Source organism: Notolabrus celidotus, chromosome 8, assembly GCF_009762535.1.
Source record: "Notolabrus celidotus isolate fNotCel1 chromosome 8, fNotCel1.pri, whole genome shotgun sequence".
NCBI lineage: Eukaryota > Metazoa > Chordata > Actinopteri > Labriformes > Labridae > Notolabrus > Notolabrus celidotus.
Genome location: NC_048279.1, coordinates 15,442,805 through 15,468,910, shown reverse-complemented (window position 1 = coordinate 15,468,910; position 26,106 = coordinate 15,442,805). Strand labels below are relative to the sequence as shown.

The following is a 26,106-nucleotide window of genomic DNA, read 5'->3' as shown; positions in this document are numbered from 1 at the left end:
AGGAAACCCAGCAGGGGGAGGGGCGAGTGCAGCTTCAGGTCTGTTCATTGGGCTAACTAAAGTCCATCAACAAGCTAGTTAGCGGTGATGGACGCTATCGGCACTGCTCTAGCAACAAGATAATATGGACTAGCTACATGAGGGTTATTGTTGTGCTTTGACAATCACTATCAAGCTGAGGACCAGAGGACCATTTCAGGTGGTTGTGATCATCTCCTCCATTCATGCGGTCGCTGCTGGTGCCCAGAGGAGTCTGAGCTCTCGGTGGCGGGCAACCTCAGTCACCATCTCGCTGGGACAACACGGCTCACTTACCGGTATGATTGTTTTCCTCATAGCATGCTAGCTGGGTTAACCACAGTAGCTTGTTCTAATGTACACGTAGGGACTGGATACACTGAGAAATAGAGACATGAGGTTCGCTGTTTGCAAGCACATATGAGTGTTTTACAGCATCCTTTAGGAGATATCTCCTTGAAACGGTGAATGCAGTGAAGAGGTAGCAGCGTTTCAAGGAGAGAAAAAGTGGTCATGTAAATAGAAGTAATTCTTAGCTAGGCAAGGCATCTCAGTGGCACGTTGTTTTAAGCTGCTTCGCGTGATCACCAACAAAAGCTTTGTATGTGCTGAAGTGGACACACGATGTGTAGTAAACATGTATTTCAAGATTCAAGAAAGCTTTATTGCCAAATGAGCTTGCACACACAAGGAATATGACGTGGTGAATGGAACACTGGTACTTAATAAGATAGTAAGGATACAACAAGACAGTAAGGATACAACAAGACAGTAAGGACACAACAAGACAGTAAGGATACAACAAGACAGTAAGGATACAACAAGACAGTAAGGATACAACAAGACAGTAAGGATACAACAAGACAGTAAGGGCACAACAAGACAGTAAGGGCACAACAAGACAGTAAGGGCAATAAATATTTAAACCTAAACACAAATCCAAAAGTTTTAAATAAAACTACTATCTGTACAAAAAAAGGTTAAGAAGTACTTTTAAGGACATGAAAGAAGTTAACTTAACCAGAGTGCACATTTAGTAGATGAATATGATAATAAAATATGTTATGGGATAAATTTAGGGATGCATGATATTGGATTTTTTGCTGATATCTGATATGCTGATGTTTTACAACTCATTTAGTCGATTACCAATACCCATATATTTTTTTTCCGCACACCTATTTGCAGAGATCATCAATTCTCTTCTGCATTGGCATTAGTGTACAGTATTATGATGATACTCTAATCACATTTGTTATGCAATATTCATTTCTCATGCAAAATGGGAAAAATACTTAATACTTAAAACTGCATATTTATTTACGACAACTGCTTTCAAACAAAATTCATACAAAAAGATACATCCTACTTCAAACTTGGATAATGCTCTCCCTTAGACAATCAATACCCCACAACCAGGGAGAATGTGGCCAATTTAACCTAACCTCTGTTCACAGGGAACATGTGAAAAGTGCAACTGTACGGCAATTACACCCAAATTAAATAAAATGGTTTACTCTTTGATGGTGAATGTGCCTAAATTAGTCAGCTACATGTACCTTACAGACTGCTGCTTAAATTCAAATTTAACTTCAAACATAAGCCCAACATGTGTGCAGCAGCCCATTATTTTATTGGTTAATCATATCAGCGGATATCGGTATTCGATAGTTCATTTTAAAGCCAATATTGGCTGATACCGATAATGTGCCGAAATATTGTGCATCCCTAGATAAATTACAATATTGCACATGGTTATGAGGTATTGCACCGGAAATCAAAGTATTGCACATGTATGTGATGTATCACAGGAGTCCGTAGTGGTTCACTGTTGATTGTTCGTGAGTACACATTGTTCATGTACATACACTGTAAAGTTAATGCTTTAACTGTAGAGCCCATTCATTGATGATGTGATCAGCTAAATAAACATAATTTGCACACAGTCCTGTCGAGATGTGGCTGATATTAATGTTTGCTCTCTTCTTTCAAAACAGAGTAGGAGCATGGTGGTCCCGGACAGTGCCAGCGTGGTCCCCCAGCCCGACCATGGCAGTCCCACCGGCCACACGGAGAGCTCCAACCCCGAGTGTGAGGATGAAGAGGAGGGAAGTCAAGACCTGGCAGGGGAGGAGCTTGAGGAGGTACGAAAGCTGCAGGAGCTAGTTCGGAGGTTGGAGGTCCAGAATGAGACCCTACGCAACAGGGGGAGTAAGACTATCATCCACAGAGAAGCCAGCAGCAACAGCAATCTCACAGCTGCTGTCAATATCAATGAGGCACTGACCTGTGAAGGGGTGACCAACTCCCACCTCAGGTTGGAGCACAGTGGAGACACAGACTTTGAGCTGTCACCGCCTCAGGACAGCAGCAGTGGAGAAGACATGTCCCCCTTGCCCCTGGCTAACAGGCTGGAGGAAGAGGATGGAGAGGAGGAGGAGATAGAAGAGGACGAACAGGGTCCATGTGGGGGCTTTCTCACCTTGACCTGCAGCAACGGAGGGCTACAGTCCCAGGGGCAGACGCCAGACAGCCCCTCTCAGGGAAGTTATGAATCAGAGACACTTGCAGAGAGCGACTCAGGGGTTGACCAAACTGCACTGGATGAGGTGGATGTCCTAGATTTGGAGGATGAGTGTGCAGAAGTTGAGGATGAAGACAGTTGGTATGTTTTGTTATATTGCACTGCTTATGCATTAATCAGTCTTTCACTTTACAATATGTATTTCAAATGATTGCACATATCAGTTCTCTGCAGCTGAACTTTAACAGACAGCAGAGAGATTTCCAGCTCTCCACATCACGTGAAAAAGTGCATATGAGTTAGCTTCGGGGAAAGTTCCTCACGACACAAAATACAAGATAAAGAAAGGAAGCTTGCATTTTACATCTCCTGGTGTATAAGATAGAGGAGCCCCTTCAGCCAGATGAGTCACATTTGCTTTTTTTATTTTAACCTCTGATTTGAAAGTGTTACTCCCCCACAGGGCAGTGACTATGTATGTTTGTAGCTTTAGATTATTTTGATTCAATGTTAGATCTTATTTTGGGAAAAGACAGAACCTGCATTTTATTCTAATCCACAGAATCGAGAGGAGTATTTTTTTTATGTAGTTAATAGCTTGTTTAGCAGCAGCCAACATTTTAATTTGTAACTCTCAATATTTTATGTGATAAGGATAAAATTATAATGTTAGTCATGGAGAAAAGAGAGGGAAGAAAAAACACTGGCGTGCTATGGAGGCGTAAAAGGAAAGGGCAGCTTGTCTGCCAGAGTGAAAAATCAGAAGCAGTGTGACATGTGAGAGGCTGTGGTTGTCTCTTCATCTTGACTATGAGCTCCGTGACTGTGGTAAACATCAAGCATGAATGATCTGCGACCTGTTTGTCAGGTTTTGATGAACCCAAAGATGTTTTACTCTCATTCTTTATTCCTATCATTCCTCACCTAAATGAAGCAGGAATAAAAATACTACTTGCACAGAAAATTACAGTTAAACAAAAGAGTGTTAGTAATGTTTACTAGACCCAATATTGATTTGCTTTTAAAAGACCAAAATAACTTAGATCAACAAAGCTATTTCTGCATTACGCTACTACTACTTACTCCTAATAACTGATTACCTATGTCTTCTTTTGCCAGACATCATTCCACACATGTTTGTTTATGTCCTTACGGTAAACAGGTGCCATATTGTGTTCCTGATGCCTACTTTAGCGGCTCAGTCAAGGAGCTTAACAGGCAGACCATTCAGTTTCCCATCATTAGCCATACCATATGTGCTTTGCAGGGTTATCATAGCCAAAACAACCAGTAATCCCAACAGCGACATAATCTAATCTGCTCCGGGCTGGATGCTGCGGCTTGGCTGAACTGCTTTGGGTGGGATTGCACAGCATGTGACTGGGGGCCCTGCTGCGTGAGAGCTGCATAAACAAGGCCAGAAACACTGGAACTGCATGCAACTTTAGGATCTCTGAACTTTTCCCTCTATGACCTTTTTTTACCTTTTGAAGACTACATAATGAACTCTTGGGTTTAGCAAAAGGCCATTCAGACCCCATTCACAGACCTGAACTTCAAGCTTCCTGATTTACACTCCTCGCTGCTACAGTTAGAGCAGGAGTAGTAGAATAAACCTGATTTATTTATTGAGTTTATTGCATCAGTGATATTTTAGTCACCAAACCTGCCTCCAGGATGCTCCTCGTGACTGAAGTTGAACACACTCAAAGAAGGAACAGCTTTTTTGTAACAACATAGGGTGATTTTAACTCAGCAGAATTGCTATAAAAGTATAAATGGATACACAAATAGAGGTTCACTCTCACCAGAGTTTTCCGCCACAGGCTTTGAGATCCTTTAATGTAAATGTGGGGAATAATGTAAGACTCAGAGTGTTGAGGAATATCTCTTAAGAAAAAGGGGAATATGATCAGTATGAACGCTGTAGAGAGATGGCTTTAGAAGTGTTCTGTCTCTTTGCCACATGATTAAATGCTTGGTTTGGTACATTTGTTGGTTTGGCACTTGCAATCATGGAACTGTAGATGCAGCTCTGTGTCTTGCGTGAATGGCAACAGCCTGGTGAAAACCTGTGACCAAAACTCACGTGTAAACGGATCGGCCGCAAGCAGAAACCGCGTCATTAATCCACATCAAACACAGGGTTGGTGTGTGAAAAAAGTAGCTACACACGCACACACCAACACACACTGGAAAGCTTTGCTCTATGGTACGCTGTGTGACCTGAATTTTGCTCCTTGTATTGTTGCCTCCTCCAGTGGGAAATGGGTCCTTTTGTGTTTGCCCAATGGGAAGATGATTTCTAGCTGATTGGTCCAGAACCAGTCAGTCCGGGTCTTTTGTGGCTCTAACCCAAAGGATCAGCCCTTGTGACTGTCTGCTCAAAGCTTGGGGGGGGGGGACTCAGACTCTTAAAACATCACAGTGGAGGCACCAGAAACACAAAGTCAAATTTTGTTTTAGACAGCCTGTGCTGCTGCCTGAAAACACACCATGGCTGGACCCTTGTAGTTTTGATTGAAGGTTTTTTCTGGCTGTGTTTAAGATAATGTGCAGCCATAAACAAGTATGACACAAAATGTTAACTGTTGGACTTGGTAAGCAATCATTTTGCCAACCGCTGAAACCACCCGGTGAATTAAATGGGCTTTTAATTTGTCCAAGACTGTGGAGGGGATTGCAGCATTTCTTTCCACAGACTAGTATTAAGCTGGATGTTGAGGCAGCAGAAGATGCAGAGAAGGGCATTTATCCAAGCAGAAATGGCAGAGACCCAGACTGAGGCTGTGATAAGGATGTTAGAAGGTGCATCAGTATTGACTCACTCACTGTTTGATCTAAAAGCATCATTCACAGTGTTTAAACAGCTTGGATGTTTGTTTGATGCTAAGCTGTGGTACGGCGTTAATGCCGCCAGTGCTCAGTCATGCCGATGATGCACAGGGTGAAAATCAATATGACTGTGCATGGCATGTTCAAAACTATTGGACGCATACCATTCAGGCCAGTAGTCCACACTAATCTCGAGCTTGTTTTTATTCCAATCTTCTGCTCTGCAGCTACCGGCACTTTTGACAAGGGTGTTTAACAAAAAGTAGATTAGGCTTACCTCTGTGAGCTCTGAGCTGCCGTCACCTTACCTCAGTTTCCTTGAATCCTGAATTACTTTCCCAATCCCCTTTTCCCTTTTTTCATTGCGCTCAATTCCCTGAGTAACATGCATTTTTGTCTTCTCCTTACAGGTTGTACGTGTCTCCTAAAAAGCAAGTAGCAGATCAAGGCCCAGAGTCCCCGTTGAAATGGTGTCGGCAGGCTCTCGACCACCGCAGCCCAGAGACAGAAATTGCTTGTCGAACTCTGATCAGCCGTTTGGACCAATGTATGCATCAAACTAACAACTACAAGCATTTTACATACAACAATTTGAAATACGCCTGACAATATATTTGTTTATCATTTTTATTCCTCTCTTCTGTAAGACACAGTCCAACACATTCTAAGAAAAACAGAGCTTTCATTATAAACAGAAAATATATTTTAGTTTCTGACCATCTTTGAGTCAAATGTCAGTGCCGCAGGGAGAGAGTCTCGCCTCCTGCTGTGAATGTGCCGCTGTGCTCTTATTTACTGCTCACCTTCACTGTGTATGCGCACAGATCTATATGTGACGAAGCCAGAGTGATGTGTACATGGTGTGTGTACATCTCTCTGTGCTGACAGAAGTTTGTCTCTGATCCAACGGACTCCATATATTATTCATCCAGCCCACCGCTCTTACTTCCTGCACACTGCAGAACCTGAACAAAAACGCTATTCACACCAAAACTGAAAGGCTACATGGAAGTCACAGGCTGGATTGGATTACCTTTCCCTCAAGGCTTGGCCGTCGTTTTTGATACGGCTGCAATGGGGCATGAAAGTGCTTTGTGAATTAGAGCATATTTAAGGCAATCTGTGGAAACTGTAGGGCTGTATGACCATGTCCTCTAAGCAAACATATATTTTTTAGATTTAATATGAATGCAAATAGTACAATGGCTTCTCTCATTACTTACTTAAGTAAGTACTGTAAGTTACTTAAATGCTTACATGAAAAATAATTTAACATTCCTAAGGCTGAAAAATTCCAACCAGCACAGATATATTGATAATTCTGCTGCTTCTGAATGGAGATTTACAGCAGTCCACTGTGTTTACCTTGATTTAAATCACATGCACACAACATCCTGCTGCTGCAAAATGAACACACACTTCTACACTCATCAGTTTGGTTTGTTAGAAGTCACATCTGAGCTGGTTGCCCTGCTATAAAAAGGAAAAGCAGTACAGTGGCATTTCTAATTCTTTGAGTTCATCCAGATGTCACGATCATGTGTGCTGCTTCTTCTTCTCTTTTTTGCCCCTTAAAGTTAAAAAAAGCTCTCACCATCTCCCTCCAGCTGCAGATGTGCGGCTCTAAAGCTCAAGCTGGTGTCCCTCTGCAACATCCTGACAACAACCCGGAGATGTGGTCATGCCCTCATGTGATAGCTCAGTGGCTAAACAATGATGATACCAGTTATTTGTTAACCACCACACCCTGTGATCTGTATTCACTTTCACCCTGCTCTTTTGCACTTTGCGCTACCACACCTACATGAACTAAAGGAACAGCTGTGTTTGCAGACGCCCGAATAGTTGCCATTCTACACCTGTTGTTTCCCTTGTGTAACAAAAAGGGACCATTCATGTCTATTACTTTGATCCAAGCCAGACTAAACTATTTCTTATGTCTCTTTCTTTGTTTTATCCCTTTAATGTGTGTGCATTCTCCTCTGAGTGTGTCCTGTCTCTTCTTTTGTGTTCCCTGCAGCATCTCGATGGAGGAACATGTACAGTAGCCCGTCGGCAGAGGCAGGCTCGGCAGGCTCAGGCCTGATCTCTCCTGGGTACCACAAATCAACTAACAAATCCCTACTAACCTGTGGCAGCTCAGGTATGGCATGACATTAACACACTGTGCTCCTCTTTTTCTGCTCATCACTACAGCAGGGCTGATGTCAGTTTTTGTAAGAATGTAGGTCAGCTGATATGTGTGTGCACTAATGCGTAAACAATGTGTCCTCTTGGGGATCTGAATGGTAATTTGGGAAGGCTGTTATGGCAGTGTTGCATGTTTTACTCAATTAACATGTGTTGCCGATATCGTCCCTTGACTTTAACCATTTTTCTAAAGAAATTGTGGTTTATCGCAATGTATTTTCTATCTCTACAACAAAGACTATAAACTTGTTTATGAAAGGCAGTCCATCATAAACAACAGGAATATAAAATTGGCACTATGTTGTCGAAAATTGTGGACAGGCATGCATTATCCTAAAAAATGTAGGAGCTAAATGTGTATTTGGTAGCTGACTTTCCCCAGCACTTCAGGGTAGATGTAAATAAATTCAGCTGAGCAGATGAACAAATCCCAAGCAACATCCCTTCAAGCTTTCCTTGGATCACTACAACCAACAATACAAAGATAAATCATATATAAGAATCTGTATTCTCAGTCTTGTTAGCTTCGTTTAGAGTTCAAATAAGTGGAAAATGGTGCTCCTAGCAGATGAAAGCACACTTTTACACTAGCGTACTTTAACGTTGGTCTGCAGTTACAGTATATGTGTTTGTTACCTAATCACATAGAAACTAGGTGTTTAAAGGTTGTTTGGAAATGCCTGTATGCAATATTTGTTCCTGGTGATCTTATCTCTTTGGTGGTTTATAGTTTCTCCGTGCTCTTGTTAATCCTCACTTTCACTTCATTCTGCAGAGACCAACAGAGGCGTCAAAAGTATTCACATTCATTACTCAAGTAGAAGTATAGATACTAGAGTTAAAAAAGACTTCTGTAGAAGTTGAAGTATCAGCTCACGCTTTATACTCAAGTAAAAGTGTAAGAGTACTGTTTTCAAAACTACTTCAAGTATAAAAGTAAAAGTAATGTAAGGGGAAAAAAATGTCATTAAGGACAAAAGTTTAAGCTGCGCCACAAGGGACTATAGTGCACGACTCCACCTCCCAAAATTGTTTTTTTCTAAAAGCCATATTGACTATAATGTAATATTAATATGTTAATGTTGAAATATTTGTGTTGCACCTGTTTCAGCCGCATGTATGCCCATTGAAAATGAACACATTTTGGTACAATGCAAATACATTAAAGGACCATATATGTGTATTACTGAGCATTAACGTGTTTCATGGAGCGGAAGATATGATGACTAGATGTCTATAAGTATTTTAATGGTGCAAAAAGTCAAACTTCACAGGCATGTTATCAGTAGCCTTTATTGGAATGTCAATGTACATAAATGTGTTTTTTTTAACAATGACAAGCCGGAATGAAAACAAGCCGAAGTGAAATAAGAGTCACGAGGCTATTTTTAAAATGTAAGGAGGAGAAGTAAAAAGTCGGCTGAAAAATAATTACTCCAGTAAAGTATAGATACCCCAAATTTCTACTTAAGAAAGGTAATGAAGTATTTGTACTTTGTTACCTGACACCTCTGGAGACCAACAACGTTAATTTTATTGTGCAAACCTGTAAATAACAATTCTTTGCATGAACTTGAAGACACATAGCTTGTGGGTGATGACTCTGTCTAATCCTGGACTTTTTACATAACCAAATGCCCCTGGATGATTTTGTCATTTCCCATCTATATCAGTCCTAGAGTAGGGCCTGTGTCAGGCAGACATGCCTGAAAGAACAACTTTGCATACAGCTTTTCTGGGCATCAACAACAGACAGCTCTTTTTCTGTGCTGCTGGGCAAAGCTTGAGTGTCTGGTGGATGGTTGTATTCATTGAAACATAGGGGTGGATGATACACAGGTGCTTACCCATCGTTACATGTGCATATAATGTGCATAATACATAGATTCTAAGACCAATCACCAATCAAGAGAATTCAAACATCAGACTTCTGAAAAGTACCCACATTTTTCATCTCAATACTCTGTTTGGGGCACCTTTACCATGTATTACTGCATCAGTGGGGCATGGCATGTGACGGATCAGCCTGTGACACTGCTGAGGTGTCACTGAAGCCCTGCTGAGGTGTCAATGAAGCCCGGGTTGCCTGGATAGCATTCTTCAGCTAGTCTGCATTTTAAGGTTGAGTGTCTCTAATCTTCCTCTTGACAAATATCCCACAGATTCTTTTGGGGGTTCGGGTTAAGCAAGCTGGCTGGCCAGTCAAGCACAGTTGTGTCATGGTCAGCAAAGCATTTGGTAGTAGTTTTGGTGCTGTTGGCAGGTGCTAAGTCCTGCTGGAAAGTGAAATCTGCATCATCACCAAGCTTGACTGTGGATACTTCACACTAGACTTCAAACACCTCAGATTCTGTGCTTCTCCACTCTTCCTGTAGACTCCAGGACCATGATTTCTAAATTGAATCCAAAATCTACTTTCATCTGAAAAGAGGACTTTAGACCACTGAGCAATAGTCCAATTATCTTCTCCTTAGCCCCTGGAAAGATACTTCGGATGTTGTCTGTGGTTCAGGAGTGGTTTGATATTCAGACAGTTGTACCTCTCCCAAAGACATCTGCGTGTGGTGGCTCTTGATGCACTGACACCAACCTCAGTCCGCTCTTTGTCAAGCTCTCCTAAATTCTTGAATCAACTTTTCTTAACAATCCTCTCTGTAGTCATGCTTGATTGTTGAGTGAACCTTTTCCCATCACACTTTTACCTTCCCGTCAACTTCCCATTAATATTCTTATAAATGAGTATAAACCAGACTTAAAGCTAGGGTTGGTAGTCTCGGAAAACCAGCATGAATTTGAATGTAGCTTTTCCTCATGACTCCGTCTAACCCCTGCCCCCCTCCCTCGGAGCTCCTCCAAAACGACGCCCCCCCCCGCTCACATGCACGAGCGCCGCTGATTCTTGACCATATGATCGTGACTGATTCAAAATCGGTCCTCACCAAAACATTATCATAGTGAAAGTTAAAAACATAAACAAACATGGCTGCTGTAAGTACTCACAACTATCATGCTAGCGTAATCCAGTTGTACCGGTGACACGATATCAGGAGAAAAGTTATAACACATATATAATACTGTAACAGCTCTACTGTTTGTTAAACCTGTTCAGTGTAGATGTTCTTAATTCCTACAGTGTTGACGGTCAGTGAAGCAATCAGGAGAGGTGTAGCGTGTGCGAGTGGGAGAGAGGAGAGGAGAAGTTTTTCATTCATTCAAACATTGATTATTGTTTTGTTGGTTGGCGTGATCACGGCCGACAGTGACCGGTTATTAAAGCTCAACGTGTTCACAAATCGGCTCGTCATTACTACAGCATCCAGACGGACGCTACAGTACATATATATTTTCTGTAGGACTTACTGAACGTCATTAATTATTCTGCTTGTTGGTGAGAGCTTTTTAGACTCTGATCCGGACTACAGTCCTGAGCAAAGCACCTCATCAGGTCAGAGGGGACAGGCCCGAGGACGAGCGAGAGGGGCAGTAAATAGAGTCAGGGGAAGTAGTGGCAGGAGACGGGGACTCGGAGGAGTGCACGCCGGGGAAATGTACGCGCAGGAGGAGGGCAGAACGGCTGGACAGGATTTGATTGGTTTAAAATTTGGGGACCCAAAAAACGGTGATTGGTTGGTGTTTTCCCAGTTTACTCCGGCTGTAGATAGCAGCTTTTTTTCACTCTTTTTTAGGAACACATCATGTATTGATTGCCATCAGGACATAAAGATCATTTTAACCAGTATGACAAAAAGTGTATCTAAATCTGATTACCAACCCCAGCTTTAATTCAACCCCAAAATGAAATAGTCTAAAATTTTCCAGTATGTATTTTACCTTCTTTTTTTTTAAATGTATCTCGAGGCCATAATTATCACAATTAAAATAGAAAAATGCTTGAAACATTTTAGTTTAAATATTTAAAATATTTAACTTTTCAATATATTATATTATTGAGATAAACCTGTACACTAAATGTAATTTGTTTTAGTTGAATGGCAATACATTATATTTATCTTTCTCTTTTTGTAAACATACAAAAACAGAGCCAGCTGCACAATGTGAACATGCACATGAAAAATTTCATAAAATACACTACCTGTTTGTGAAATAAAAAACTAATATTAAATAGAATGCTGTAAATAATTGAAATTTTAGAAGTGATAGTTATTTAATAATATAATAATATAATATAATTCCTTATTTCAGATAGATTATGTTGTGGTTAACAAGCATATTACTGTAAGTAGTTCTTACTATAAACAATATTTGGATGGAGTATTAGGCTTGGCATCTTTTTCCTCTTCCCTTTTATTAATTCAGCACTGCACTCACCAATGGTTGTACGAAGTCTGGGACCAAAACACTGAATCCTCTGCCACTTGTTGAGTTGCTCTGCTCTGACAGCATTACTCCCATAGTCAGTTGTTATAGCAACCAATCCTATGGGGCTGAGCTTCCAGCTTGATATGGTACCCTGCTAGGCTTCAACTATGTGCTCTTCAGTGGCATCTTGCTGGTTTGGAGACAGCCACTTTCCATCTCCCAGTCTTTCATGAAATGTACTGCTCCACTCACATGGCTTGCAGGTCCTGCTGGACATCATTTCAATGGTCAACACAAAATGAGACACTCCTGTAAGCCATGCTGTGAGACTTCAGTGTACAATTTGGCAGTACTTCTCTTGCAAGGTAATTACGACTCGGCAACTGGTACCTTAGCTCAGTGGTTTTTTACCAGCTGTTAAAAGCCATCCTGTTCAACAATTGCAATGAGGACCATGTCTTTAGCAAAATGATATCATGGCTATTCTTTGTAATATCGCCCCCCTTTGAACTATTTTATTTATAAGACACAGCACGGGTACATGAAGTCTGCAATGTGGATTATCTCAGTGCAGATGGCTTCTCGTTCTGGATTGACGCAGTCTGACACTCTTTGTATTGCACTTTATGCATTGTTGTCAATGTTGGAAAAGGTTTTTTGTGCTCCAACTATTTGTTGTACATTAGTTCATTATCCAGCTGCTCGTCTGAAGTTTTACACCAAAACCATCTCCAAGTTATTGAGCCATTTTTCTTTTTACTGAGCAACTCCTTTTTGACAGCGTTGCTATTGTCTTCTCGAGGCGAGTAAGCAGGGGGAGGGTTACTGAGTTTTGGTATCGGTCAGAGGGAGAGAGGTGGGGTCGGATATAGAGGGACAGACGGTGACAAAAGAAATAGGTGAACTGGCAGCTCTACCAAAGAAATGTTTCCCTTTTTTTCGAACAACATAAGCTATATCTGCAAATCAATATTTACTTGCCCCTCGAAAAATGGCATATCTTTCAAAGTCTTCTACTTGTGCTATTTAAACATACAAAAAATACAGCTGTCAATCAAAGACTTAACATCTTGAGTTCCCAATTATCATCATAGTCATTTTTATAGCTTATGTAAACTGCAAATTCACCATATAAATATCAAACTATAATCCTAACTCCAATACTTCTAAACCTTTTCCATCAACACTAAGATGTGCTACTTTCCCCACAGCATTAATACAGGGTTAAAAATAATACTAACCCTTGAAGCAGTCTGTTCTTTTTAATACAGCTTACATAAAGGGGATAGCCTAACGTTTGGAAAGCTAATATCACCCTGTAAAAAGGGCCAAATAATCAGGACACTTATTTACTTTGGCCTCATATTCAATATATCTTATTTTTGGGAGGCTTGAGTCTGTGAGGCAGTCAGTGTTACGATCCTGTCATAACACTGACTGCCCTGGGGCCTTGCTGTGTCAGATAGAAGCTTATTTTTTGAAATGCCTCCATAGTTTGATAATGGTTTTAATATATTGGGACACTGTACAATTATTCTTCTCCCTGGAAAGCCCCTGCAACCATCATAATACAGGTCCTGTTTTTAAATGCAGGTAATTTAGCCACTGTTTGAACATTGGCTTTTGTTTGGGAATTTAAGGTCACTCTCTGCAACACCAGTGGAGGTGACAAAGTAAAACTGTGGGTAATACAGTTATATTTATGTATTAGATGTGTTTATGTTATAACAGGTATTTTACTGTGTGTTTACAGGTGTCACAAACATGCAGTCAGCCCTGAGCTCACAGTCCTCTATAGACAGTGAGCTCAGCACATCAGATGACTCCATCTCAATGGGCTACAAGCTGCAGGACCTCACTGATGTCCAGATCATGGCTCGTCTACAGGAAGAAAGTAAGTAATGGTGTTTTGATCATGGTATGCTTGACATCACATTTACTTATTATGCCTCCAAATTCTGAAAAGTAAGCTGCTTGGCAGCTGATAAGGATAAAAGCCGCAACTAGCACAGAAAGTCTTTATGAAAGTTTTCATACATAGGTATTTTGGATTCTTTAAAAGCTCAGTACTTTCTGTAATATTTTAGTATCTCTGGCTACATGTCCATTTGCATGGCTTCCTGTAAATGCGGCTTTCTTTTTAACTGGATAACATTTGTTGTCAGGTCTTAGGCAGGATTATGCTTCCAGCTCAGCGTCTGCATCACGTCGCAGTTCCACAGCTTCCCTGCAATCCCTGCGCAGGGGCGGCACATACAGTGATCAGGAGTTTGACAGTTACAGTTTAGAGGATGAAGAGGATGAGTTCTGCTCCATGCCCCAGCGACGACATCGCTTCACCCCCTCGCCCTTGGGCTCACCCCGGTGCCTGTCACCCTCCACCTCTAACCACGGTCAGGAATACAGCAGCAGACTCGCCGCACCACGCACAAGAACACCAAGAAGATCCCTACAGGGCCCCAGTGCAGAGCTGCTGAAATTTGCCAAGAGTGAGGGTAGGCAAAATGAATAATTCAGCATTTATACGTTGTGTCGAGATTAGAGTGACCACCACAGAGATTCTGTTTGAATCAGAGCTGTAAAAGACACACATAATGTCATTGCTTAAACCGTTTGTATGTGTGGTTCCAGAGGAGTTGAGGCACAGCATGCCTAATCTGGCCCCCCGCACCAGCCTACGTTCCCTGGAGGCAGTCAGAAACAGCCGCAGCATGGAGGCTAACCTCCAGAGTTCTGGCAACCGCATGTCCCGCCTTCCACACTCCCCCTCCACAGGTAACCCCTACCCACCTCACCTGGTCTGCACCACGCCTCTAACATCATGTACCATGCCTTTTCGCTGCATACAGCCAATTGCAGTGTCGCCTCTTATCCTACCACCTCCTAACCTTTGCATGACCACAGTTATCGTCGGATTAATATCGAGGATGATTCTTCTGAAAGGATCCCCGAGGAATATTAGACCATTAATGGGGCTGTGAAACATTTTATTTTATGGTTTATGATTTAGCTGTTATCTTTCACATGCATGCGAGTGAAAAGATACACACTCTTTGCAATAGTTGCTCACTATTCCACTGATCTATGGATGACAACAGTGTTCCAAAAAACGCTGTGCAGAAGAGTGTGAGCAAAAAAAAAATTGAATGCATTACAGGTATCAAATTTATAGATTCTGGCAAGTATTATATGAGGGGAATTCCTTCAAAATGTTTTAGACCTTTGGAAAAAAATAGTGTTTACCAGAAGACGTCTCAGGGCTCCTTGGAACTAAGAACATTTGCTTATTATTAGAATGAAGATTAAATAACTAAGGGAATAAATGTAGAATATACAGGAAAAAAATACAAAAAAGACTGTCACCTAACAACCGTAATGTACAGTATTCCAATACATGTAATGTGTGCTTCTTCACAAACAAATATAGTTCCAAAAGGACAAAGAACCATGGGAAGACAACATAATTTAATATTTTAAGCAACTATATTAAATGGTATGACGTTGTTCTTATACAGATTCCATAAACAATTTTTTGAAAGGAAGATAAAATATCGATGTTGACCGACTCATCCCCTGATAAAAAAAAAGTCAGTTTTCTGCTGTGATATCAGAACAGACGTATCGCCCTGACTCTGATTGTGTAGTTCCAATCACACAAGTTTTTCAAATCATCCCAGTTTTACCCATTCCTTTCCTGTCATCTCATATTTCCTGACATACCCTATCAGGTAACTCTTCCTTTACTTACCTGCTACATGATGATTCCATACCTTTGCTCTAAACTTAACCTTGTGATTCTTTGTGCCAAATATTTAAAGTTGTGTACTTTCCAACCCTGCAGAACAACAAGCCATCAACATGAGAACAGTTGATTTAAAGCCATCTGTCCTGAGAGGACGTTTTGCCCTCACAACCTGTTATGATATATTTACCATAGAGTTTGGAGTATCATCCACTTAGCATAAGAGCAGTGTGCTTCTTTAAACACAAAGCAGTTGTCTTTTCCTGTCTCCTTATTTACACCTTTACCCGACCCTGTTACGTTTTCCATCGTGTTCAAGGAAAAGTGGTTAGGAAAAGTCACGGGGGAAGTTATTGGACTATTTGACCAGACCATAGCACAGCTTCTCACAAGCCTGCCTTTGAATCCTATTAGCCTCCAGCAGGGATGTTTACTGTAGTAACAAATGAAGTATGTAGTTGAGACTCTGTGCCCTTTTTTCACTCAAGGTATGGCTGGCAGTCGGCTGCGTAGTAGCGGCCAGTCTCCTCTCTCCCTGCGGGCTCCAGTGAAAGCTGTGGCGCCCATGTCAGCTGGACGTCAGGCTTCCAGAGGTCTGCCTGTTGTTCAAGCACCAGCAGCAGGAGGGGGACGTCGGGTCCAGTCTCCAGGATCTGCCAATGGTGGAGCATATATACCTGGGAGAGCCTCTACTGGGGCAGGGAGGGCGGCAGTGGGAAGAGGACAGGCTGCACCATCAGCATCCACCAGGAGTAAACTTTCACAGCCAACCAGACGGTGAGAGCGGTGAGAGCTTTGTCAGAGCTCTTGAGATATGTTTCATAATTTAAAATCATCAAAATTGGCTTTCTGTGCAATAAAGAATAACTTTTTTGTTCATTGACAGGTCTTTTGGCATGACCAAAATGTCAGATGAATCCTGGAAAGATGGCTGTTACTGAGACTGATGATGATGTTCACTGCTGCAACCCCCACCTGAACTGTCCCCACCTTACCTCTCATAGTACAAAGAGCATCACAGATGTGTCGTACAACCTTTCGGTCCCCTATTTCAAAACTGGAAACGCTGGGCTGCACTCGATTTGTAGTCAAGACTCATCTCTTTCCTCGCATGAAATATTGTCAACCCACACAGAGAGGATGTGTAGGCAGACAACACAGCACATGTGCACACTCCACTTGTGATATGGACCAACTCAGAGCTTCCAGAAGATTTGTTTGTGTCAATTTTACTTATTTTTTCTATGGTGATTGTGAGAAACTGCTGGAATAATAAGGGTTGTAGTACTGTTCTATTGATGTAAATGATATGAAGTCAATTTAAAAGGAAGATATTGCTGGTTTGTTCTTTTTCTATGTGAATTCAAAGTAGATGAAGGAGCTGAGTGTTGCATGCTTGGTTTTGTTATCTTAACCCTACAGCCAATCCATCATTATGTAACTGCAATATGACAAATCCCTGATGTGTCTCAAATGATCTGTTTGAATTTATGAATGTTGGATTGGTTTATAGTGAAATTATCTTCAGACTTGTGTTGTATTTGTGTTTTGCTATTTGGTCACACAGCAATGCAACTCCTGTAAACCACACTGCCCTTATAGATAATACAAACAAATAAAAAACTATATGGTTTGTGCCAAGGTGCATTTCAGCTGCAACACTCTTTCTATAATTCCAGGAGTAATCTTGATTCATGAAAGCTATTGTTATGGTACTGTATTTTCCTGGCATTTCTACTGCATATCTAGAGGTGGTTTCAAGTGTTTGCTTTTGGATACCACTTTAAAAAAAGAAATGGTTTATGCACGATGGCCGCCTGCCTTAGAAAGCTATGCACCCTGATGCAGAGTGCCTCTGAAATTTAGGAGCTGTTGAAAAAATGATTAATAAAGTCTACCCTGAAACTACTACTACTACTACTTCTGCAGCATTTCTGTTTATTTTTAGTCCATGTATGGCGATGTGTGTTAGTATCACAGGCTAATTAGTAACAATATGCAGTGCATCTGCAGCACAGGCAGTGACAGTACTATTACCGTCATCAACACTAGGATATTTCCTGTGTACAAATGCGAGCTTGACGCTACCCACCCCATTGTGACAAAATGGCCTACAGGCCTCATCTGCGCATACAAAGTCTGAGAGCGCAGTTTGAAATCACAGAAAAAAATTAATTCCATGCTGCGACAAATTCTGAATGTTGTGTTTAATGGCAGAGCATTAATGTGTTCCCATAAAGAGAATGTCTGTGTAATGTAACTCTGCTCTCTTATGCATGACGCAAATAGTAAGGGATCAGCGGTAAACGAGGCCACGCATTGTCTGCCCCCCGCCCTCCCTCTGCTTGTCAGGAAGCAAGCTGATTGGCCGAGGCCTAGCAAAGGGTGCCCGGGGATCCAAAACTGCAGGCCGCACTTAGCTTACCGTCAAAAATAAACCAAAACAATAACAGACAAAATTGAGAAGGGGGAGATACACCGATAGAGTCGGAAGACGACGTTATAAGGTAAATTTATTTTGAATCGGTTGGTGAGGTATGTGGTAGAAGACGCAAGGGCCCAGTCGGCCGTAGCGGGCCTCTTTCAGCCTTTGCGAAAAACAACATGGAAGATAATGCGGCAGAAGCTGCATCACATAGCTTAGCAAGCTAGCTAGCCGAATGGACGGCCGCTGTCGCACACGCTACATCGACATGCTAGAATATGATCTATTAGAGCACATTATGTTGCGTGCGCTGTAGGCTTTAATCATGTTGTTTGGTGAGGTGGATTGATTCGTGCACGGTCAATTAATATCAGTTGTTGCATTTCTTGAATTAGCCGTTATGCTAAAACAAAATGGCGCTCGGAGGAACAGCCCTAGCTCGCTTGCTAGTTAGCTCCAGTGGGTGGAGGGCGGTAGCCGCCCTAGTATGCATTGCATAATGTCTGCGGTACTTTCATTGGCGGCCACAAACTCAGAGCATGTGTAGTTTTGTATAAAGAGTCCAGGGTGCAATACCTCTTATAAATACTATAACAGCAGCAGCAGCAGGATGATAGTTTAATGTACACCTGTGTGAAGCAGGGACGCATAACGCCACCACGGACCACTGCAGACGTATATATGGATTGTTTAGAACCGTCATGTGACGATAGTGTATTGCCTCCTATTAAAAAAATGCAATAGTGATTTTTGAAGAGCTCTCTGAGTTGCTGTTGGCGAGCTAGTCCTCATGCACACTGGGCGGAACAGCCTTTTGTTTCTGCAGGGCTCCAGCCATCAGACCCGACCAGCTTCAGGTGTAACGCGCCATGTCGCTGGGTTGGAGCCGCTTGTAGTACTCGTATCGGGCAACGGATGGAGCCAGTGATCAAGAAAACCACTTCAGACATTCCTTATTATTGATTCTGAACATAATAACAAATGTTGCTTTTAAAGGTCTTTAAAGTTTAGGATTGATTTTGAGATTCTTTTATTGACTTTTAAAGCACAACATGGACTTGCCCCTCAAGGGTCATTGACAAATACGCATCAAAAAAGTTGTTTTTTGTAGTATTTCCAGAATGGTTGCAATGCATATTTTTGTGTCTGGAATAATGTGTTCAAACAAAGCTTGTTTGAACGCATTACGTTTTTCAAGTGTTTAAATATATATATATATATATTTTACCCTTTTCTTAACTTGAACTCCCAAAAAATGTAAGGTGGCGCTACCAGATATTTGTCAAAATATATGTACTTTCCTATCACTTATTCTAACTGAAACTTGTAGTAAGTATCCCTTAGAGTGGTTACAATGCTTTACAATTTTTTATTTTGTGAGTATATTTTTTATTTACAAAATATTTGGATTTTTGCATTCTATTGGCCAGGTTTAAAATATAATTTTTTACAGTTTTAGGTACCACCTCACATGGAAGTGTTACCGTCAACCTTTAAGTTGATAAAAGCTATTCTATTATTATTTAAGAGACATCTAAAACCTTTTAACTCAGCCATGACAATTAGTAGGATCCTCTGAATGATTTAATATGTTGAAGTACATTATAACTACTTACTTTCAAAATAAAAGGTCCATGAGTACTGTGGTGCCACCCTGACATTTGGGAACATGCAAATAGCTGGACAAAAGTTTTTAAATAACCTTAGGTGCCTTTAAACTATTGATATTTATAAAATAATGTTTATTTCAAAGCTCTTATATGTAAAATCAAGCCATGGAGTTTTAATTTGTATTTATTATTATTAAAATACATTTTTTATAGTGTTTTGAGTCAGTTCACTTGCTCGGACGGTTGCGCCACCTGACATTTTAAGGGTTTGAGATACTTCAAAATAAAATAAATCTCAATACTTGAATGTACTGAAATTGTATTCAAAATAAGCAGATTTTATAGAATCAATTGATGTATTTCTTAAAAATAAATAATCATTTCAAAAGAAAATAATGGATTCAGACACAAAAATATGCATCATGTCAATGACCCATATACAGTATTTCTCTTATCATTTATATTCTCTGAAAATTGGCCCAAAAAATAAATAAATCTGTGAGGGTATGTAAACTTAAGAGCACAACTGTATCTCTGAGCTTTTATCCCCCCACAAACTTGGACGCAGTCTGAGATCCTCTGGCAGTGCTCTGTTGGCTGTTCCAAGGACCTGACTGAAAACTAAAGGGGACAGGTCTTTTTCAGTCAGGGCTCCTACACTCTGGAACAGCCTGCCAGAGGAGATCAGACTTTCAGAGTCAGTCCCATGTTTTATGTCATTACTCAAGACATATTTTTACAGGAAAGCTTTTATTGTGTGATTTTATTTAATTTTAGCTCTGATTTTAAGGGTCTGTTTTATAAGTCTGTATGTTTTTAAGCTTTTATTTCATTTTGCTTTGCACTTCTTCTTGTTTTTATTGCCCACTGTCACGCCCTTTCTTACCTGTATTGAAAAGTGCTATATAAATAAAGTATTATTACTGTGCTACATGAAGTGACTCATTACCTATTCTGTTCTCTTAATAGTTTCAGTTCTTTGTTTTTGTCTTCATTAGGGGGATTGCTAACCTTGATGGAAGAAAGCACATCAAATATCTCACTGGTTTTATTTTAAGGGGTTTGTCATCCAATGTGAAGGTATGTATCAAGAACAAACCCACGTGGCATTGTTCGGTTTTGCTTTCACTTTCATTCAAATGGTGCAGTGAAAGAAAACAGCTAACACAGCCTGCAATTTTTAGCCCCGTTTGCCGAGTGAAGACATGGATCAAGGAGGAGGGGTGTTGGAGCTTCACACTCAGGAGCTGAAGATGCCCCATGCTATGATCATGCAAGACTTTGGTAGGTGGTCAAGTGTGAAGTGGTGACAGCCATTATATTGTCAATGTCAACTGTATTGAAGTTCAGCATGCAACACATAATGTTCTCAGTTGATAATAAAGAACATGTAGCGCTCAATACTCTGAAATGTCAGCTCATGTTTCTCACTCATTTATATATTAATTATTGTGATAAGCAAGTAAGCGTCTTAGTTGTGAGGTTGATTATGCAAATGCTTTCAGATTCTCCAAATAGATAAAACAGTGATTTAACACACAAGAAATAAACCCTCAGTGTTAAGATGTCATGAAATATCTGGCGTAGCTCATTGTCAAAATAACTTATGTCTTTAATAATCATTTAATAGTTGAAACCTCTTGTCATGCATCTGTCTCTGTGTCTTGTGTTTACAGTTGCCGGCATGGGGGGCCTGGCTCACATTGACGGTGAGCACATTGTGGTGTCAGTGCCCGAGGGTATGCTTCTTTCTGATGTGATGACAGACGAGGGCATCCTTCTGGAACATGGTCTTGAGGTGGAAGGCCTAGAGACTCAGGTGGTACATGGCCTGGAGACGGAGGTGGTGGAAGGACTTGAAACAGAAGTGGTGGAAAGCCTACATGCAGATGTAGAGGGCTTGGAGGCAGAAGTGGTTGACGGGCTGCAGACACATGTGGTAGAGCTGGAGGCTGAGGTTGTCGAGGGCCTAGAAGGCGAGGTGGAAGTTGATAGCCTGGAAGCGCACGTGGTAGAGGGCCTGGAAAGTGAGGTGGATGTTGAGGACCTGGAGGCTCACGTTGTTGAGGGCCTTGAGGAGGAGGTGGAAGTGGAGGGTTTAGAAGCTGAGGTTGTGGAGGGCCTGGAGGTAGACGTGGAAAGTCTGCAATCTCAAGGAGTAGAGGCCCATGAAATCACCAGCGAAGACATGGTGGCCTCTGAACACAGTGTGATTATGCCTGAGAATATCTTGGGCACAGAGGTTGCAATAGAGGAAGCGCTGGACGCCCATCATCATCACCACGTCCTCACCTCAGATCTCATTCAGGACACAAACCACCACCATGATGACATGCCAGACCAGGTGTTTGTGGCAGAGCTACTGTCTGAGCACCAGGACAACACTCTGGACCACCAGCTTGTATCAGAGGGTCTGATGGTGACAGAGGCCAACGCTGAGACAATAATCCACGAGCAGCTGCCAACAGAGGCTGTTCCTCTTCAAACAGATGAGGAGGATGATGCAAGAAGCAGCTCAGAGGATTACCTCATGATCTCCTGTAAGACAACTTGACAAATGAAACAATAGCACTCTGTTTTTATACAATGCCATGTTTAAGTAAAACTGATTGTTTGATTAACGACTAATTGTGTTACTTTAGTGGATGAGGTCGGAGAGAAGTTGGACATTGGAGACACTCCCCTTGAGATCAGCACTGAGGTAATGGAAGACAAGGAGTCTAAAGAGGAGGACGGCTCTGAAGTCATCAAAGTCTACATTTTCAAAGCTGAAGCAGATGATGATCTAGGCAAGTGACATGAGGAGTAATTGATTCTATTCCAACAGAACATTAACTGTGCATCATTTCCTTTTAAATTCAATAGAGAACAGAAATTTGATTAAGTAGTTATTCTCCTTCACAGGTGGAACAGAGGTAATAACAGAGGATGATTACCAGAATGGCCATCCTGATCTGGAAGCTGCATCATCTGGCAGACTTGGAGTTGGCCGTGACAAAATGGTCTACATGGCAGTAAAGAACCAGCCAAAAGAGGAAGATGATGATGACGACGACAGTGAAGATGATGACGATGATGACATCAGTATGTTCCTTTGTTTACTGAACTTCATTCCATCATGTCAGACCTGTTGTGTGGTAGTTGTTAAGGAGACAGTGCCAAACGTAATCATTTGTACCATGCTATTTAACCAAACGTTTCAACGTTTCTAACTTGTGGATGGATAAATCTTTATCGTCTGTGCAGGTCATACTATCGATCAGGTGAAGAATGGAGCATCTACACCATTTTTGCAAATTCGAGAAGGGCTTGGTACTAACCGTGCAATCAAACCAAAACCGAAGAAGAAGAAAAAAGGAGAGACGAGACAGTGTCAGACTGGTATGCACAGCTGGAATGTGCTGGAATGTATGGCATTTTGGTTGTGTCAATACAATAGATTCGTATTTTTAAACAAGCATAACTGATTTTGTTTGATATTAATTACATTTAATTTCATTATAACTATGTCTTCCAGCTGTTATCATTGGACCAGATGGGATGCCTTTGACCGTCTACCCCTGTCACATATGTGGAAAGAAATTTCGCTCGCGAGGCTTCCTCAAATGCCACATGAAGAATCATCCGGACCACCTACTCAAGAAGAAGTACCAGTGTACAGATTGTGACTTCACCACCAACAAGAAGGTCAGTTTCCACAATCACCTGGAGAGTCATAAGCTGCTGAGCCACAACAGTGAGCGCTCTCCGGAATACACAGAGTACACTCGACGCTACCATGAGTCCAGTCCCTTGGGCTCTGACAAGCTCATCGTCAAAGACCGGGAGCCCAAACTGCATCACTGCAAGTACTGCGATTATGAGACCGCTGAACAGGGTCTGCTTAACCGTCACCTGCTGGCCGTGCACAGTAAGAACTTTGCTCACGTGTGCGTGGAGTGTGCCAAAGGCTTTCGCCATCCATCAGAGCTGAAGAAACACATGCGGACCCACACAGGCGAGAAGCCCTATCACTGCCCGCACTGCGAGTTCCGCTGTGCAGACCAGTCCAACCTAAAGACTCACATCAAGAGCAAGCACGGCGCTGATCTGCCTTTTAAGTGCAGCCACTGTCCTCAAGCTTACGCAGACGCACGAGAACTCCAGCGCCACATAGAGATGGTGCAAGGCCACAAGACCCACCAGTGCCCACACTGTGAGCACAAGAGTACCAACTCCAGTGACCTGAAACGACACATTATCTCAGTACACACCAAGGACTTCCCCCATCAGTGTGATGTGTGCGAGAAAGGCTTTCACAGGCCCTCAGAGTTGAAGAAACACGCGGAGACACACAAGGGCAACAAGGTGCACCAGTGTCGGCATTGTAATTTCAACGCCCCGGACACCTTCACCTTGAGTCGCCACATCTTGTCCTTGCACACGAAGGACCTCCCTTTTAAGTGCAAGCGCTGCCGGCGAGGTTTCCGGCAGCCTGCTGAGCTGAAGAAGCACATGAAGACACACAGTGGTAGAAAGGTTTATCAGTGCCAGTATTGTGAGTATAACAGTACGGACGCTTCTGGCTTCAAACGCCACGTCATCTCCATTCACACCAAGGACTACCCCCACCGCTGTGACTACTGCACCAAGGGCTTTAGGAGGCCTTCTGAGAAGAGCCAGCACATAGCCAGGCATCATAAAGACATGTTGATGTAATGTCATTGCACACACACACACTCCTTTCTCCCAAGTAAATCTGTGTCACACACCTACAGGTAATTTTAGTGTATTAACAAAGAAATGGCGGGTTTAGGCTGTTGATGAAAACAACATCATAAATGCCGCTCTGTGTTCTGTGTTGTAATGGGTGTTAACCTCCTCCCTCCAGGAGTAATACAAGAACACATTTTAGATGGGGTTGAAATCTAAAAAAAAAGTTTGTGTGTACACTGAGTGGGACGTCTGTAAATCGTGTTTTGTTGCAGAAAAATCACCTATGAACATTTATTCAGGGTCTCAAATGTCTATATTTTTATACCCACTCAGCTGAAATGCTGCAAGATGATGACTGTGTCCTGTAAAACAGAAAGCGTTGCTTCAAGTGCTTCATGCCAGTTCTTCAGATTATGTGGAATGAGTACTGGAGAAGTTTCCCTCCAAAGTACCAACTAGTATCTCTTTTCATTATTAACCAGCTTTTACCCTGACATCCGTTTTCAATGTCATCTGGTCTTTGAGGGGACAGGGCCATTTATCAGTTTATCAATGGTTTTGAGTGATGTACACACACATTGCGCACCTTAAAAAGATATAATAAATCTAACATTTGGACTTCCATCATTTGGATTTTCCCACCAAGTCTGAACACTTGGAACATCATTCAAATCAATCGTGTATAACATAGGATATATTCTCTGAAATGTGTCATATAAGTTGAGTGGGCAGTGTAAAACAAAGGAGGATAAATGGTGCAGCTGGTATTTTAGTACAATACCCCTTTAGTGTACACAACACATTTGTGACACAGCTCTGGTTTGATGATGAACAGGTGTATTATTCTATCACTTGACAGATGGTTGGCTTCACGTTTGATAACCCCTGGAGTTGCGATACCTGACTGCCAGTGTAAGCTGCGTATGTGTGATGTTACACAGATGTGATCCGTCAGCTAACCATTTAATTGCAATCATGCCTTACATCTGTCACTCTTTATCCCTTATAAGCACTGATGAACACAGCTAATGAGAAAATAAGTGATTTTAACTCTCAAACATACTGCATCAATACCATTCTCCCAGAGATTGTGTGTTTGAGTCAGTAGAAAGCACTTTATTAACTTTTTTTTTTTTTGTATTTTAATGAAATGTGTGCATACACACCCACACGCATATATATTAAAAAAAAACCCTAGATGATAAATTACAGAGCTTTGTGAGTTGGTAACGGTAAACATTGTTTTTGAGTGTTATCGCTAGCAAATGGGCGTGATCCATCACTGCATCAGAACTGAATTGTGCTTGAAAGTGGTGGGTGAAACCATTTATTGTTTTGTTCTATGGATAATGATTGGGTTTTGTGTTTTCTTTGTGCTCACTAACAAGTTTCCCAGACCCTCGTCCTGCAGTCCTAAATAACCCGACCCATTGTTCCCTTCAAGTCAGTGGTCATCATATTGGCATTAGTCTTTAAAGTATGCACATATGCTGTCTCCATGAAATTAATTGTGGTATATATTAAAAAATCCCTGCATTTCGTGTATCTTAGTCAATATTTTCTTTCAGTCTGAATGTGGATAAACTACTGGTGGGGAAGAACCAAAATAAACAATTATCTTTTTACACTTTTTGTCCTCTGTCATGAAAAAAGGAAGGAACTTTTACATAAAATCTTAAGAAACCAGTAGCTATTTATCATTTAACACTGGCATTGGCGCATATGTAAATGAAAAGAGAGTGGTCAA

The 26,106-nt window shown here is 41.5% G+C and overlaps 2 protein-coding genes across 3 annotated transcripts; both read left to right on the top strand.

Annotated features, from left to right (window-relative positions):
- On the top strand, positions 1-17,546 carry zgc:66447 (SLAIN motif-containing protein-like). The gene is made up of 9 exons (XM_034690189.1): positions 1-317; positions 2,016-2,683; positions 5,788-5,924; positions 7,398-7,520; positions 13,641-13,781; positions 14,053-14,382; positions 14,519-14,662; positions 16,118-16,406; positions 16,516-17,546. The coding sequence occupies exons 2-9, from the start codon at positions 2,025-2,027 to the stop codon at positions 16,568-16,570; spliced, it is 1,878 nt and encodes a 625-aa protein (XP_034546080.1). The 5' UTR covers positions 1-317; positions 2,016-2,024; the 3' UTR covers positions 16,571-17,546.
- Positions 17,547-17,926: 380 nt separating this feature from the next.
- Positions 17,927-25,984, top strand: znf711 (zinc finger protein 711). 2 transcript variants are annotated; one of them, XM_034689317.1, is made up of 8 exons: positions 17,927-18,136; positions 20,663-20,744; positions 20,849-20,948; positions 21,341-22,204; positions 22,307-22,453; positions 22,569-22,748; positions 22,911-23,072; positions 23,182-25,984. In XM_034689317.1, the coding sequence occupies exons 3-8, from the start codon at positions 20,870-20,872 to the stop codon at positions 24,360-24,362; spliced, it is 2,613 nt and encodes an 870-aa protein (XP_034545208.1). In that variant the 5' UTR covers positions 17,927-18,136; positions 20,663-20,744; positions 20,849-20,869; the 3' UTR covers positions 24,363-25,984. The 2 variants fall into 2 exon arrangements, with proteins under 2 accessions (XP_034545208.1, XP_034545209.1); XM_034689318.1 differs by having other exon boundaries at positions 17,930-18,136; positions 22,911-23,045.
- The last annotated feature ends 122 nt before the right edge of the window (positions 25,985-26,106 follow it).